Below are 17,055 nucleotides of genomic sequence, written 5' to 3'. Positions count from 1 at the left end.
ACACCTGAGGAGTGTGCATCCCCAGAGAGCAGAAGGTTGCCTGTGTGTCTTTCAGGCCATGCGGATGCACATCTGTTTGATCAGAGAACACCATCAGATGGGAGGTCCTGAATAGAGGCCTGCATGTCCTGGGACAGGCCAGCGGTCTGGAGCCAGGAACTGCACTGCATGACCACCGTCAAGGCGACCACCCGGGCAGCTGAATCGGCCATGTCCCAGGCCATTTGGAGGGAGTACTCCTGGGCCATCTCTTTGAACTTGAGGAGAGAGTCCCACAACTTATAGCGACCCAAGAGGGCCTGGTGATTTACCACCCGAAACTGGAGCTGGCCGTAGAATAAATTTTGTGACCAAACAAATCCAGCCTCTTGGCCTCCTTATTTTTACGGGTGGAACTGGTGGGCTCCTGTTTGTCCCTCTCATTGGCCGCCGAGACAACCAATGATCCTGGTGGTGGGTAGATGTACAAGTACTCGAACCCTTTTGCAGGGACAAAGTACTTCTTTTCCATCCTCTTAGAGGTGGGCGGGATGGAGGACGGGGTTTGTCAGATGATTTTGGCAACATTCAGGACCCCCTTGTGTACCAGGAGCACGACATGGGCTGGGGCGGACGCTGAGAGCACATAAAACAATGTGTTCGACTACTCCGCCATCTCCTCCGCCTTGAGGCCCAGGTTGGAAGCCACTTAAAATCGTCCAGCGGACTAGCTCTCGAAGGGCCTGCCACCACCTCATCTGGAGAGGAAGAGGATGATTGGACGACCAGGGGAGGTCTGGCGGTGTCCTCACCTGTCAGAGAGGGCCTTGGGGTGGATATCGGCTCCTCACCCGCAGTGGCTGCTGGAGCATCCTGCACTAAACCCTCTGCTATCAGTGCCATGGGTGCCGACTTTGGCATGCCTGGCGACCGAAGGCTGGTGGGAGTGGGGCAATGACATGATGGGAATGTCCTAGGCATTCCAATAAGGCCATTGGGTCGGTCACTGGCCCAGCTGCCAGATCAGCACCAATGCCACGGACACGTCCTCCGGAGCCCAATCACGATGCTGTCCGGACGAGGGGCTGAACTGTGCCTTCGAGCTGAAGAGGTCATCACCCTCCAGTGAACAAGGTGAGGCTGTGGAGGCTTGGGTCTGGCAGCTCACTGTTGCTGCCGGTGACCGGTGCCAGGAACGGTCCGACCGGCGTTGGAAGTAGGGTGAGCAGCACCATGTCAGGGAGTGACCTCGCGGTCTCAGCAACGGTGACCAACAATGCGACGAAGACTGGTGCCAGGGAGATCGTCAACACCTGGCCTGAAGACAGGGAGGGCAGTGACGATGACTCGTAGCGGCGAGCCAGAGACCTGGGCTGATGTGGAGACCAAGAATGTGGCAACCCAGGGCTCTGTCTTGGCTCCAGAGACCAGTGGCGCTTGCTTGTTTTGTGTGAGGCCTTGCTGGTGGGCTTGCCCTCATGGGGAGTCTTAGCCAGTTCCATTGCCGCATGTGGCGCTGGCTGCGGCAGAGGCGCTCTTAGCTCACCAGGTGCCGGGGGCTCAGAGGGTATTGACTGCGCTGTCGGCTTGGGCCCTTTATCACTCCCTGGAGTCAGTGGCAGGTCCTTTCGGGGGGAGGAACTCCCCAGGGCTGAGCCCTTTTGCGGGGCCAGAGTGGGCGTAAGGCCCGAGCAGGGTCCTTTGCCCAGTGCCCCTTGGTCAGGCTTGCTCAGTGGCATCTTCTTCTTTGGCACCGGCGAAGGGGATGCGCTATGCACCGAAGTGGATGTGCTGGGTGCCGGTTCAGGCCGTGATGACTCCGAAGCTGGGCGTAGGGCAGCCTGCATCAGGCGGGTCCTGAGGTGCACGTCACGCTCTCTTTGTGTCCGAGGATGAAAGTTCTGGCAGATGCAACAGCGCTCCTTTATGTGGAATTCCTCAAGGCACTGTAGACAACTCTCATGTGAGTCACAAATAGGCATGGGCCTGTTACATGAAGAGCAGGGCTTGAAACCTGGAGAACGGGGCATGCCCCGCCTGGGGCAAAGTCCCTGCCGGGACACTAACTAAATGCTTAACAGGTACTTAACTAACAAATGATTAAACTATTTACAGCTAGAAGCACAAGGCTAAGTTCGAAGAAAAACCGCTGACCGCCTGCAAAGCAAGGGACAGAGGAGTTCCAACTGACCACCCCGAGCGGTACGAAGGAACTCAGAGGGTGCCGGGCCGACGGCACCTGCTATACTGCTGCATGAGCGCGGCACTTCAGAGAGTGCCACAGCTGACCCTATGGATACCGCTAAGACAAAAGTCTCTCACGACCGCACATCCGGGCACGCACACACCTACAATGGAATCAACATGAGCAAGCACTCAAAGAAGATATTCCATATTTAGAAAAAAGGAAAAACTTCTATTTTTTTAAAATGTCAAGTATTTAATGTTGCTCAGAGGGTGTGAATATTAGAAGGAGTCCTGAAGGCCAGGCTGAGAAATACTACGAGAAAGACACTCTCACATGGTTTTCTTTTAACAGCAGAACCTATCAACATAACATAAGAATGGCCATACTGAGTCAGACCAAAGGTCCATCTAGCTCAGTATCCTGTCTTCTGACAGTGGCAGATGCCAGGTGCCTCAGAGGGAATGAGCAGACCAGGTAATTATCAAGTGATCCATCCTGTCATCCATTCCCAGCTTCTGGCAAACGGAGGCTAGGGACACCATCCCTGCCCATCCTGGCTAATAGCCATTGATGGACCTATCCTTCATGAATTTATCTAGTTCTTTTTTGAACCCTGTTATGGTCTTTGTCTTCACAACATCTTCTGACAGAGTTCTACAGGTTGACTGTGCATTGTGTGAAGAAATTCTTCCTTTTATTTGTTTTAAACTTGCTGCCTATTAATTTCATTTGGTGACTCCTAGTTCTTCTGTTATGAGAAGGAGTAAATAACACTTCCTTATTTACTTTCTCAACACCAGTCATGATTTTATAGACCGTTATCATATCCCCCATTAGACGTCTCTTTTCCAAGCTGAAAAGTCCCAATCTTTTTAATATCTTCTCATACAGAAGCTGTTCCATACCCTTGATCATTTTTGTTGCCCTTTCTGAAACTTTTCCAATTCCAATACATCTTGTTTGAGATGGGGCGACCACATCTGCACAAGGTATTCAAAATGTGGGCATACTATGGATTTATATAGAGGCAATATGATATTTTTTGTCCCAACATTCTGTTAGCTTTTTTGACTGCTGCTGCATATGGAGTGGATATTTTCAGAGAACTATCCACAATGATAGTTCTTGAGTGGTAACAGCTAATTTAGACCCCATCATTGTATATGTATATTTGGGGTTATGTTTTCCAATGTGCATTACTGTGCATTTATCAACATTGAACTTCATCTGCCATTTTGTTGCCCGGTCACTCAGTTTTGTGAGATCACTATGTAGTAGGGCTGTCAAGCGATTAAAAAAATTATAATCACATGATTAAAAAAAATAATTGCGATTAATCACATGATTAATCGCACTGTTAAACAATAATAGAATACCATTTATTTAAATATTTTTGGATGTTTCTACATTTCAAAAATATTAATTTCAGTTACAACACAGAATACAAACTATACAGTGCTCACTTTATATTTATCTTTTATTACAAATATTTGCACTGTAAAAAAACAAAAGAAATAGTATTCTCAATTTACCTAATATAAGTACTGTAGTGCAATCTCTTTATCGTGAAAGTTGAACTTACAAATGTAGAATTATGTACAAAAAAATAACTGCATTCAAAAATAAAATAATGTAAAACTTTAATGCCTACAAGTCCACTCAGTCCTACTTCAGCCAATCGCTCAGACAAACAAGTTTGGTTACATTTGCAGGAGATAATGCTGCCCATTTCTTGTTTACAATGTCACCTGAAAGTGAGAACAGGTGTTCGCATGGCGCTGTTGTAACCAGCGTCGCAAGATATTTACTTGCCAGATGCACTAAAGATTCATATGTCCCTTCAGGCTTCAAACACCATTCCAGAGGATATGCATCCATGCCGATGATGGGTTCTGCTCAATAATGATCCAAAGCAGAGCGGACTGATGCATGTTTATTTTAATCATCTGAGTCAGATGCAACCAGCAGAAAGTTGATTTTCTTTTTTGGTGGTTCGGGTTCTGTAGTTTCCGCATCTGAGTGCTGTTCTTTTAAGACTTCTGAAATCATGCGCCACACCTCATCCCTCTCAGATTTTAGACGGCACTTCAGATTCTTAAAACTTGGGTTGAGTGCTATAGCTATTTTTAGAAACGTCACATTGGTACCTTCTTTGCATTTTGTCAAATCTGCAGTGAAAGTGTTCTTAAAATGAACATGTGCTGGGTCATCATTCGAGACTGTTATGAAATATATGTCAGAATGCGGGTAAAACAGAGGAGGGGACATACAATTCTCCCCCAAGGAGTTCAGTCAGAAATTTAATTAATGCACTATTTTTTTAATGAATATCATCAGCATGGAAGCATGTCCTCCGGAATGGTGGCTGAAGTATGAAGGGGCATATGAATGTTTAGCATATCTGGCACGCAAAAATCCCTTGCAACGCTGGCTACAAAAGTGCCATGTGAATGCCTGTTCTCACTGTCAGGTGACATTGTAAATAAGAAGCAGGCAGCAGTATCTCCCGTAAATGTAAACGTTTGTCTTAGCGATTGGCTGAACAAGAAGTAGGACTGAGTGGATTTGTAGGCTCTAAAGTTTTACATTGTTTTGTTTTTGAGAGCAGTTATATAAGAAAAAAAATCTACATTTGTAAGTTACGCTTTCAAGATAGAGATTGCACTACAGTATAGTATTTATCATTTTTACAGTGCAAATATTTGTAATAAAAATAATATAAAGTAAGCAGTGTACACTTTGTATTCTGTGTTGTAACTGAAATCAATATATTTGAAAATGTAGAAAAACATCCAAAAATATTTAATACATTTCAATTGGTATTCTATTGTTTAACAGTGCGATTAATCGCAATTTTTAAAATTGCAGTTAATTTTTTTAGTTAATTGCATGTGTTAACTGCGATTAATCGACAGCCATACTTTATAGCTCTTTGCAGTCTGCTTTGGACTTAACTATCTTGAGTAGCTTTGTATCATCTGCAAATTTTGCCACCTCACTTTGTTTGTTTACCCCTTTTTTTCAGATCATTTATGAATATATTGAATAGGACTGGGCCCAGTACAGACCCCTGGGGGACAGCACTATTTACCTCTCTCCATTCCGAGAACAATTTATTCCTATCCTTTGTTTCCTATCTTTTAACCAGTTACTGATCCATGAGAGGACCTTTCCTCTTATCCCATGACAGCTTACTTTGCTTAAGAGCCTTTGATGAGGGACCTTCTCAAAGGCTTTCTGAAAATCTAAGTACACTTTATCTACTGGCTCATACTGGTCCACATGCTTGTTGACCCCCTCGTATTTATCATACTAGTGCCAAACGAAACAAAAACATGGGTGGACTCCTATCCACTCCATATAAAAAAAAAAAGGGACCTTCTAAAATCAGGCTTGTGGAGAAGGAACTCACCTCGATGGGAATACAGTACAAGTATGTTAAATAGGTTGGCAAGATAATTAGCTCATTGAAATAAAACTCTTGTTAGTATGCTTGGAAGGATTATCAGTTGAACAGCGGTACCGAGCCCCAACTCCTCTTTGTACAATTTGGTATAAGGTGGATCAGTCTAGATCCCTGCATGGATCTATTTTTTTTTTTAATCCTGATCCTGTCCTGCCTCCTGCATTGTTTCTTGCATTTTTATCTTGCTCCCACCTGCAAAAAACATAGATCCCACAAATCCCACAAGAGACAGATTCCTCCATGATACAAAAACAAACAAACAAACAGACAAAAAACAACCCAACCACACCATGGTCGGTTATTTTTTTATATATATATATATATAAATATAAACGGAATTCAGGCACAATTTTTACCACTAAAAGAATAAAATGAATCTTGCTTAAACTATGTGTAAAAAAAAAAAAAAAAAAAAAACTTTAGCCCCTTTTATAATAGATATCAAATCTCTTTCTATCCCTCGCTTAAAATATAGTTAATAAAACCTTTATTAAAAAAACTTGCTTTACATTGTTGAAATTCTATTTATGAACAAACTGACAGGAAATTTAGTGTTTTCCCGCAAATTACTGCAGTCTGTTTTTTTCCCTACCCAATCCAGCCCACAACAAACATTTTATCTGCTCCCACTATTATGGCAGCGGGTTGTGTGGGATCCACAGGATTCCAGTCCCGTTGCAGGCCTCTACATCAGTCAATGGAACTCAAAGCATATTCACTCTACAAACTGACCTCACTGCCACTAAGAAAATGAACTTCCATACAAGAAATGTAAGATCACAGGTATAGAGAAGATAAAAACAGCTTTCCCCAGTTTAGTCTGGACCTCATTAATAACCCATGACACTGAAGACTCTTTAAATAGGGGTTTCAAAGGCATCAAGCCTGACATGAAACAAGGGACCACATGGAAACTGGTCTACCTTCATCACACTCATAATAAGCTTAAACAGCTACCAAAGTAACATTGAGGGAATTTCTCTTTTACCTTTTTGCTTTGGTTTAAATCGAATTAAAACTGATGGGTGTCTAAATTAGCTGTTACACTCAAGAAAGATATTGGAATCATTTTGGATAGTTCTCTGAAAACGTCTGCTCAATGTGCAGTGGCAATCAAAAAAAGCTAACAACGTTAGGAACCATTAGGAAAGAGATAGCTAAAAAGACAGAAAACATCATGTCACTATATAATTCATGGTACATCCACACACCTTGAATACTGTGTACAGTTCCGGTCACCCCATCTCAGAAAAGATATATTAGAATTGGAAAAGATACAGAGAAGGACAACAAAAATGATTAGTGTTATGGAATAGCTTCCATAAATAAGAAAGATAAAAAAGACTGGGACTATTCAGCTTGGAAAAGAAATAACTAAGTGGGGATATAGTAGAGGTCTAAAAAAATCATTAATGGTGTGGAGAGAATGTATAGGGAAGTGTTATTTACCCCTTCAGATAACACAAGAACCAGGGATCACGCAATGAAATTAATAGGCAGCAGGTTTAAAACAAACAAAAGGAAGTATTTCTTCACACAATGCACTGTCAACGTGTGGAACTCATTGCTAGAGGATGTAGTGAAGACCAAAAGTATAACTGGGTTCAGAAAAAGAATTAGATAAGTTAATGGAGGATAGGTCTATCACTGGCTATTAACGAAGATGGCCAGGGAGGCAACCCATCCTCTGGGTGTCCCTAAACCTCCGACTGCTAAAGGCTGGGACTGGATGACAGAAGATGGATCACTCGAAATTGCCCTGTTCTGTTCGTTCCCTTTGAAGCATCTGGCACAGGCCACCGTCAGAAGACAGGATACTGGGCCTGATGGTCTGACCCAGTATGGACATTCTTAGGTTCTTATGTTCCCTGTCTGACGCTTTTTTCAACTCACTAATGAAAAAGCAGTAAAACGTTACCACAGCATATAAGAATTTAGCTCAGACACCTATTAGAGGTGTCTGCCTCAAAACCCCATTATAAATCAAAAGGATTATACCAAAAGACCCTAAGGAAAATTAGTTTTTCTTGCCCATAGCTTTCAGGAGAGATCCAACAGTAAGGTATGCTTCCTTCCCGATCTTTCTCCAATAGGCCAAAAGGCAGGGTTTAAATACTTCCCAGAGAGCCTGTGCTCCTACATCTGAGAAAGAGGCCAACTGGGAACTGCCTATTGAGGGCAATCTTAGCCCATTCTGGTCATGTAACATGAGTCAGTAGCATGGGCCTTTTACTTGTTTCTTTCTATTTTTTTTTTTTTAAACAAAAATCTTGTCTGAGACCCATTTCTCTCCCCGGACTCAGTGACCATGTCCTCATTCCCACAGGCATTAGAGATCCAGGAGAGTTCCTCTCGCAAACCTTAAAAGGGCTTATACACACTTTCATAGTTACTGTTTCTGATTTAAAAATATAAATCTGCATTACATGACTGTAATATCTATATATATATGAATATCCTTGCATTCCTTGCCTCCAGTTCTACTGATATAACAGTTTTTCTCAGTTCAGCTGCCTTGTTGTTATTTATTTGTATTATAATAGCACTGAGGAGCCCCAGCCATAGACCAGGACTCTGCTGTGCTAGGTGCTGTAGAAACACAGGACAAATAGTTCTTTTCCTGCTTTCTCTTAATTATAAGAGAAAATGGATGGATAGACAGAGAGACAGGGGAGTACAAGGTAACAATGAGACAGTATTGGTCAGCATCACAGGCAGTGGTTTCTGCACTCCAGCAACCTAACTGTTGTCAGTATTTTGTAGGCTTCACGGTAGAGGAGAGTTTTAAGAAGAGATCTAAAGGAGGATAATGAGTTACTTTGGTTGATGCTAATGGAGGAATTTCTTTAAAGCATGAGGGGCAACATGGGAGAAAGCACAAAGGTGCTTGTTTGAAAATTTAACAAGTGGACAGCGAAGACTGGCATCAGGGGCTGATCGCAGGTGAGAGCTGGCCTTCTGATACTAAATAAGAGATGATAGCTAGGATGGGGATAGGTTGTGAAGAGCCTTTAAAGTGAAGAGAAAGAGGTTAAGTTTGCTATGATAGCAAAAAGGGAGCCAATGGAGAGATGCAAAGAGAAGGTGATATGGTTAAAGAGATGGGCTAGGGAAATGATTTTTGCAGCAGCATTCTGAAATAGATACAAGTGGTTCAAGATTGCATTTGTCAAGAGGTAAGGATGTTGCAATAATCAAGATGCAACATGATGAGAGCCTGGACAAGAGTTTATATTTTGTGCATGGATAGGAAAGGCTGTATCTTACGTTATGCAGAAAGACTTAGTCTGGATGTGAGGACCTAGAGAGAGGTCTGAGGGCTTGTCTTCGCTATGGGGAGATTGATGCTGCTGCAATCGATGCAGCAGGTGTTGATTTAGTGGGTCAAGAGAAGACCCGTTAAATCGACGGCAGAGCCCTCTCCAGTCGACCCCGGTAATCCAGCTCTCTGAGAAGAGTAAGGTAAGTCTCTCCCATTGACGCAGCGCAGTGAAGACATCGCGGTAAGTCGACCTAGGCTACATCAACTCCAGCTACGTTATTCATGTAGCTGGAGTAGCGTAACTTAGGTTGAGTTACCCCAGTAGTGAAGACAAGCCCTCAGTCAACAACTCAGGGAGATGGGGGCTGGCTTTCCTGAGTCCCTTTAAAATTTGTTAGCGCTTATTCGGAACGAACATTCAAGAACAGAGGCACCTACATCGATATAGGGAAATAAAACCCACCTGCAAAATTCTTCACCTACCATAAACTTTACAGTAACAAATAAGTGCTTCCAGCTCACCCTATCAAGGCCTTCCTTTTTTAAGAGTTGTGGCCACATCTAATGGCGTAGACGATTGATGTGGTGATTATTAAGTCAATTAATAACACCTTCATATTCAGAGAGGAAGGATGGTCTTGTGGTTAAGGTATTAGACTGAACCTTAGGAGCTCTGTGTTCAATTGTTGGCTCGGCCACAGTTTTGCTGTATGACTACAGGCAAGTGAAGGTGGGTGAGGTAGTAACAGAAGTTGGTAAAATAAAAAATATTACCTCACCTACCTTGTCTCTCTCATACTCTGAGATCAAACACCACTATAGGCAAGTCACTTCATCTCTGCACCTCAGTCCCAGTTGTAAAATGAGTATGAAAATAATATTGTTTTCTACTATTCTTTGTCTCTTTAAATTGTGAGCTTTTTAGGACAGGGATCATCTCTAACTCTGTATTTGGACATTGCCTAGTTCAACAGGGTCCTGAACTCAGTCAGGACCTCTAGGTGAGACTGTTGCACAAAGAGTAAATGAATAACAACATTGACCTGATGGACATGGGTTAACTCTGGAAGAATTTGTTCTATCCTTCAAGCAGGAAGTTTTGCCTGAATCTTTCAGCCCTCATTTGTTAAGGATATTGGACAGTAATATGACCTGTTAACATCCTAACCAGAGAATGTATGACAAAATGTGGAAAAAGAGTTAAAAATGTGTAACACCACCTTTCTAGATGAGTGTAAATGGTTCCTCCTGGTTAGAATCATATTATGCACATTGCTTTCTTTAATTTGTTATATAAATCTCTTGGTGCATTCACGTAACGGACTGCACGCTCCCCTTCCACCCCCTCCCCCTCGGATGCTAGTCTCTTCCACCTTGTTACTATTTCAAACCTCAAACTTTTTCAAAACCTAAAGCCATTTAAAATGTTCCATTAATTGTTATGTTTCAACTGCATACAAAAACTACATTAAAAGAAAGTTATTTGGGTAGCAAAACCATTTAGAAACTAGGTAATGCCCCTTTATGCACATGGACTATGATGCAGTCTTTAATTATACGATCACACACAATTTTTTCCACAAGACCCCAGCCTCAATCAGTGCAGAGGATGGACAGTGCTCTGGAAATAAGGCAGTTATATTTTCTCAGTCAATATGTAGCCCGATGCATTATTCACTGCACACCATCCAAACCACATACTGAATATGTAATAATTTTTTTTCCCAAATAAATTTAATCTTCAGAATTCCCTCAAGAGATAATAAATTTAGCTTCACAACTCCCTTGGCAGATAAGAAAGTATTATCATCCACAATTTACAACAAACACATGCATCATGATCAGGATTTGAACCCTGCATCTTCAGTACTGCAGCACAGAGGTCCACAACTAGAGCTACTGGACTAACTGTATTAGCTAGCAGCAAGAGAAAGCTGTTAGCCTGTGTGAACCAGCCACTATAGGAGGATGCACCACATAGTGATACAGTGGGTTATCTATGCCCTGTTTTACAGGCACCATAGCCAAGGACAAAGATATGGTAGTTTATTTCTGAGAGGCAGTGGGGCTTAGTGACTGTAATTTGGAGCGGCCGCATTAGAGAGCTGGGATCTATCTTCAACTTGTGTCAACTTGCAATGGGGTAGGAAGCACTGATTAATAGTGAGAGATGTGATGTGAAGGGTATGGAAATATTAACGTTAGTGATCAGAAAAAGTGAATCTAGAACTCTAGTGTCCATGGCAAGGGGTGGCGAGTTCCTGCTCCAAATGGTATCCTCGAAAAGGGGGCACGTGCTGCAGTCTTCCAGGATGTGGCTCTGCTAGCACAGCTCACTTTTCCCCTTTCTCATCCCTCCGCTCTTTCAGCCACAGCTGGGCAGTTTCTGCTTGAGGGTGGCTGTAGTGGCCCAGTCTTAGATTATACAGAGATTTTGTTATGCTGCAAAATTACGCTGAGCACCACAAATCAGAGATGGGAAATGACAATTTTCAACACCTTATAATAGCCAAATTTAAACAAGATTTCAAGGGATGAACAGAAAAGGCCTGGCCCCAGCCTCAAGGAAATTCCATGACCTAATTTCAAAGGCTTGCTCCAAGCAATGGAGGAGTTAGGAACTTTTGTAATGGAAAGTGATAGATAATCTATATGTAGGGGGTTTTGCCAGCTCCCTCTATACTTCAGTTGCTTTTGAACAGTGTTTGTAATCAAAATATTACAGCACTGAGAACCAGAAAAATGAAATTGACTTAATAGATTTTCATTGCTCAAGCTGAGAGAAATGCAAAAAGGAAACAGCATGAATATTAAATTGGATTTTTTTTAGATTTATTTCACTTTTAGAGCCAAATTTTGTCATCCTTATGCTTAAGAGTACCTTGAAATAAAAGGTGCTATTTGTGGAATAAGAAAACATGAGTTAGGGTGGAAAAAGCTGACCCTCTGTGATCTAAAGTATTATTAAAAGCACAGGCAAATAGCCAGCTATCTAGTTCTTGTTGATTCTTCCAACTGTTTACCACAGTAACTAGTTTCTGATTAGTAAACATTAGGACTACTCATCACTCAAACTGGCATATAAAACCAAGTTCGGAGTAACTGTTTCACAGTGAATTAGCAACTAAAATATGTAAAAAACAAACCAAAAATCCCCCACAAAACTAAACTCAAATAAAGCAAAGTATCCAAAATCCACAGCACACTTCTTTGGCTAAATCTCTCTTGTACATTGGTATAGACTGTATATGTCTGACACTTCCTAACTTCTTATACAAGAGCTATCATCCTGCTGTGACTGACAAAAAACTATAGAGGCATGGTATGGTAGTGGGTGATCCTAAAAATAACACAGAAGTGCAGATGGACTACTAACTTTTAGTACCAGCTTACTAGTTCTAGAACATGTTTAGAAAGTTCAGGTCTGTATAATTCCAAGGCCTGTCTGCTAAATAACTTAGAGGAAACGGAATTACTTCAAAATCAAAAGATATTTATCATCCCCTAGCGAAACAACGCGTTATGGAGGATTGGAATTGGTCAATCATTAGACAAAGGACTTAATGCCATCAGTGCTCAATACATACAGGGAATATTACTGAAAGGGAGGGATGGAAGTGTTTTCAGTTTGCTGATATTTGGCTCTCTATCTCCATTTTATCCAACACAGAAGATGCGGCTGAGATTCTTTTGCAGTATTGGGTAGTGACTGGGCATTGATTTGAATGAATTGACAGAGGCTCAATCCAAAGAAGACTCAGATGGTGTTGTTAGGTTGGGAGAAGCAGCCACAGAATGTGAAAATGATTATGTTGGCTTCTGTTACTGAGGGTGCCGCTTGTCAGTTAACGGCAATTTTGGGATCTTGTTACCAATCCATGATGGTATTTTTTCCCATCTGTGTCTGGTCAGGAGGTTACAACCTGCACTCTTGGATATGGACCTTGCTACCTTTATTCAAGTTTTCGTTGATTAGACTACTTAAATGTGTTCTACATGGGGCTTCCTCTTAAATCAACCCAGCAACTGAAGCTGATGTAGAAGGCAGTGGTCTGCTTATTAAGCGTATCTTGCCATGACCATGAGCAGTGCTCCAGAGTCTGCTTTGGCTGCTTGTGGATTTCTGGGTAGACTTGAAAGGTGTTGCTTAGGACATATAAAACTCTAATCATATTGAGACCTGATCACTTGAGAACTTTCTCTGCCTCCTGTGCCATACTACCACAGCCCCATAAATTAGAAACTCACTCCCCTTGGTCTTAAATAGTCCAAATCTGTTGACCTTTTGGATATGCTACAAAACGGATCTATTTGGGCATATGTCTGGGGACAGCTGAGGTTTTTATCAGCCTGGACAGGTATATAGATTTTATCTACTGGGAGGATTAGAGTTTTGTAGGAGTTAATGGGGCGGGGGGCACTCCAGGTGATGCTTTGGTGTAAAGAAAAGCTGATTTTATTCTACTGCTGTTTTTGTCTTAGTCTGATTGTGTTTTTATCTGGTAATCAGTCTGAGACAGGCATACATTTTATGCCTATATGATTAAATGAAAATATACATTTAGAAACAATTCATAACATAGTGCAAAACTGTCAGACATTCGGGTACTCTTTTAAAAGGAAACCTACCTGCTTCAGGACTTGTTTGATTACAGCTGCTAACAATGCTGTTTGGTATCAGTGGAGTGGAGGATGCGTGGATTCTTGACTGAGGTGGGTTCAGATGTAATGAATTTCCTAAAGCCATTCCTGACTGACTGAGCACCCCACAGTTCCCACTAGCCTGCATCTGATTTATTAAGCCTGCAAGGTGATTGTTTGGGCCTGGGCTAGTACCATGGACAAAGTTAGTGTTTGCATTCTGGCAGTGCATACCTTCCCCTCTTAAAGGTAAGCTCTGTGTCAATGAATTCTGAAGAGTGCCAGAGTTCATATTGGTGTCTGTAAAATGCATCTGGTTAGCAGAACAAGGCAAAACAGTATTTGAGCTCCCACAACCAGTGGTACTATTGCTGCTCATATGAGAGCTTTGACAACTCATGGACTGAAGTAACTGAGACATAGAACTGATGGGAAATGAACCTTGATTTTGCTTTCTTATCAAATCAGATCCAGGTTTAGGAACTCCAGAACTATCCAAATGAGACTGCCTAAGCAAACTCAATACTGTGGTAGTTGGTTGTTTCCTTTTCCTCAAAGGGTCTTTTTGCTGAGACATCAATTTATCTCGTAGTGCTGCTCGACCACTTTGCCCTTCACTTGTTGGTAGAAGCATGTTGGCAGCAGGAGGAAACATGGTGTTTAAAGTGCTATGTCCTTCATTGTTGCCACCACTGGCAACAGCTCCAGAATTACTACTGCTGCTATTGTTGTTACCAGCAAGTTTATTTTGATTTGCTAGCTGTGCTTTGGCTGCTGCTGAGAGTAAACTACTTGCTGGAAAAGAGGCAGCATTGTGCTGATTCAAGATCTGATTTAAAGGCATTCCCAGCAAACCAGGCTGACTCTTCAGGGGAACACTTCCAGCAGATGCAGTAGGAAAAACTGCATTGCTTGGAGGATTTAGTACATTACTCATTCCAGCAATTATTGGGTTAGGGATGTCCTTGTACTGATGAAGTCCATCAGGCTTGGTGGAAGGGCTTGATGGCATAGATGGTCTTGGAGACCCTATTGTTGATCTTGGTGACCTGGGAGGAACTTTAATACCACTACAAGATGACTGTGGTCCTACTGGAGGCAGCATGAAATTTCCATGATCTGATGATGTGGAAGATGAACGTGATCTTTGGGGAGACGCCTCAATCCTTCCAATCCCAGATGCCATCATATGAACTGGGGATGTCACTGGTGAAGGAGAGAGGGAGGTTGAAGCTGAATGCTGAACTCTTTGTACATGACTTCCATGGTTCATGTGACCAGGTTTTACAGTTGGCAAAGGGAGATTGCTTGGCAAAGGGACAACAGCAGGAGGCATGCTTACATTCATTACAGGTACCTGAGAATGGACATTAGAATGGAAAGTAGTTGGGTTAATGATAACAGGATTCTGATTAACTGGCTTGCTAGGAATAGGGTCAAGAATGCCAAGTGGATCCTTCTCTGATGTTAATGGCTTTTTCTGAAGAGCACAAGAAGGTGGAGGAGGTGGAGGTGGGCCTTGGGGTGGTTTATGGTGAAACATTGCTCGTGGTAGTTCCATACTAGCTGAAAAATTACACATGGGTTTTTTCATTACTGGGCTTTTTGTGGTCAAGGTTGGGGAAAGAGGTATATTAGTCCTTCCAGCCATTGCACAAGATGACTGAACTGGAGAACCATGTAGCATTACTGAAGGTGGAGATAAAGGAGTCCTGTTCATGTGAACAGGACTAGAGTTGGGTGCTCCATGAAAATTGGAATTGTTCCTTGTGAAAACATCAGGGCTTCCAAGTGGATCAGTCCTAGGAGAGATTGAACCATCTCCATATATCTGTGATCCTGATGAAGCTGGACTAGGCATTCCACCATGACTGCCACGATATGGAGACTTCTGTCCATGATCATTACTGCCCAATCTCTGCCTAGGATAGACAGAATGAAGATCTTGTTGCTGGCTTCCAGTCACTTCTTGTACATAAAGCCTACCCATGGCATTGGATGTCCCTATCATTAACTTGAAAGGAGTTTTACATTCTGGGATCACAGAATTTGTAATTCCTTCATGTGACTTATTCCTCATTGATCTTGGAGTTGCTGCTCGAGAAGGTACTACTGGAGTTGCACCTGATATTAAAGAAACAGTAATTACTATTTTGAAATTTGTTTAAAAAATTAAGTTTTACACATTCATATTCATCTATAGCTATCACATATAAAAACAAAGAAAAAGTTATTTAGATTCCAAAGCAAATATTCAAAAGTTAGGAAATCCCAGATTTACGGTTGCCTGTTCAAAAATAGTAAACGATCATATAATTAAAGACAAAAGAAGCAAAACTGAAGTTGCATGGGCAATCAGTCATGAGTCATTTCCTAACTTTCAAGTGTTTGACTCTACTATTTAAATAGCTTTCTTTTGGCATAGAAAAAACTACATCGTTTCATAATCCCCCGCCCCCAGAAGATAGGTAAAAACAATGTTTTGTGCAACTGTAACGACCCTCCCCCTATGACACATCATCATTAAGGCTACCTTTTAGTCACGGGTATTTTTAGTAAAAGTCATGGACAGGTCATGGGCAGTAAACAAAAATTCACAGCCCGTGACCTGTCCTTGACTTTTACAATATACCCCTAACTAAAACGGCGTCCTGGGACCCTTGCTGGTGCCGGGAGCAGGGGAGAGGGCTTTTGGGGCTGGCAGGCTCCCTAGGGGGAGGGGAGGCCAAGGGGGCTCCACACGCTGCTCCTGCCACAAGCGCTGGCTCTGCAGCTCCCATTGGCTGGGAACGGCAGCCAATGGGAGCTTCAGGGGCAGCACCTGTGGGTGCAGGCAGTGCGTGGACCCCCTGGTCACTCTGCTAGGAGCTGCAGGGACATGCCAGTGGGAGCCGGGTAGCTCCCCTCCCCCAGGTAAGCGCCACCCTGCACCCCAACTCTCTGCTCCCTCCCACACACCCAAACTGCTGCTGCTGGCCGCTGTAGAAGTCATGGAGGTCACAGAAAGTCATGGAATCCATGACTTCTGTAACCTCTGTGACAGACACACAGCCTTAATCATCATCAGGGTTTGACCCCCAAACTTTCAGCACCTCAGCACAGGCTGCTATCACTTCAGCTACCAGACTAACTATCCTTTGGGGGGGGGGAGGGTTAGCATTGGCTTGCTAAACTCAGGGTTGTGAGTTCAATCCTGGAGGGGGCCATTTAGGGATCTGGGGCAAAAATCCGTCTGGGGATTGGTCCTGTTTTGAGCAGGGGGTTGGACTAGATGACCGCATGAGGTCCCTTCCAACCCTGATATTCCATGACTCTAATTACAGGCAGGTTAGCTGGCAGCAGCAGAAGGTGGTTATTCCAAAGGAAAAATGGGCATCTGGCATCATGAGCTGGGTGCAGTGGGCTATGCTGTGCCCAGTTCGCTCTCTCTCTCTCACACCCCGCTCCGCAAGAAAGGAGGGGCTCCTGTTCCATATGGGAGTAGGGGATGGGCTGCTAGAGCCATGTACTGGGCCTGAG

The 17,055-nt window shown here is 42.9% G+C and overlaps 1 protein-coding gene across 7 annotated transcripts in view; it reads right to left on the bottom strand.

Moving 5' to 3' along the window:
• Window positions 1-17,055, bottom strand: part of MBD5 (methyl-CpG binding domain protein 5) — a 242,743-nt gene that overhangs the window by 52,614 nt on the left and 173,074 nt on the right. For all 7 annotated transcript variants that reach the window (XM_034785452.1, XM_034785449.1, XM_034785451.1 and 4 more), the window contains one exon: window positions 13,525-15,660. In XM_034785452.1, coding sequence (XP_034641343.1) covers window positions 13,525-15,660 — 2,136 coding nt within the window. The remainder of the gene's footprint in view (window positions 1-13,524; window positions 15,661-17,055) is intronic.

Source organism: Trachemys scripta, chromosome 11 (genome assembly GCF_013100865.1).
Source record: "Trachemys scripta elegans isolate TJP31775 chromosome 11, CAS_Tse_1.0, whole genome shotgun sequence".
Lineage (NCBI taxonomy): Eukaryota > Metazoa > Chordata > Testudines > Emydidae > Trachemys > Trachemys scripta.
Note: the sequence above shows the minus strand (reverse complement) of the source record. Positions and strands in the feature narration are given on the sequence as shown.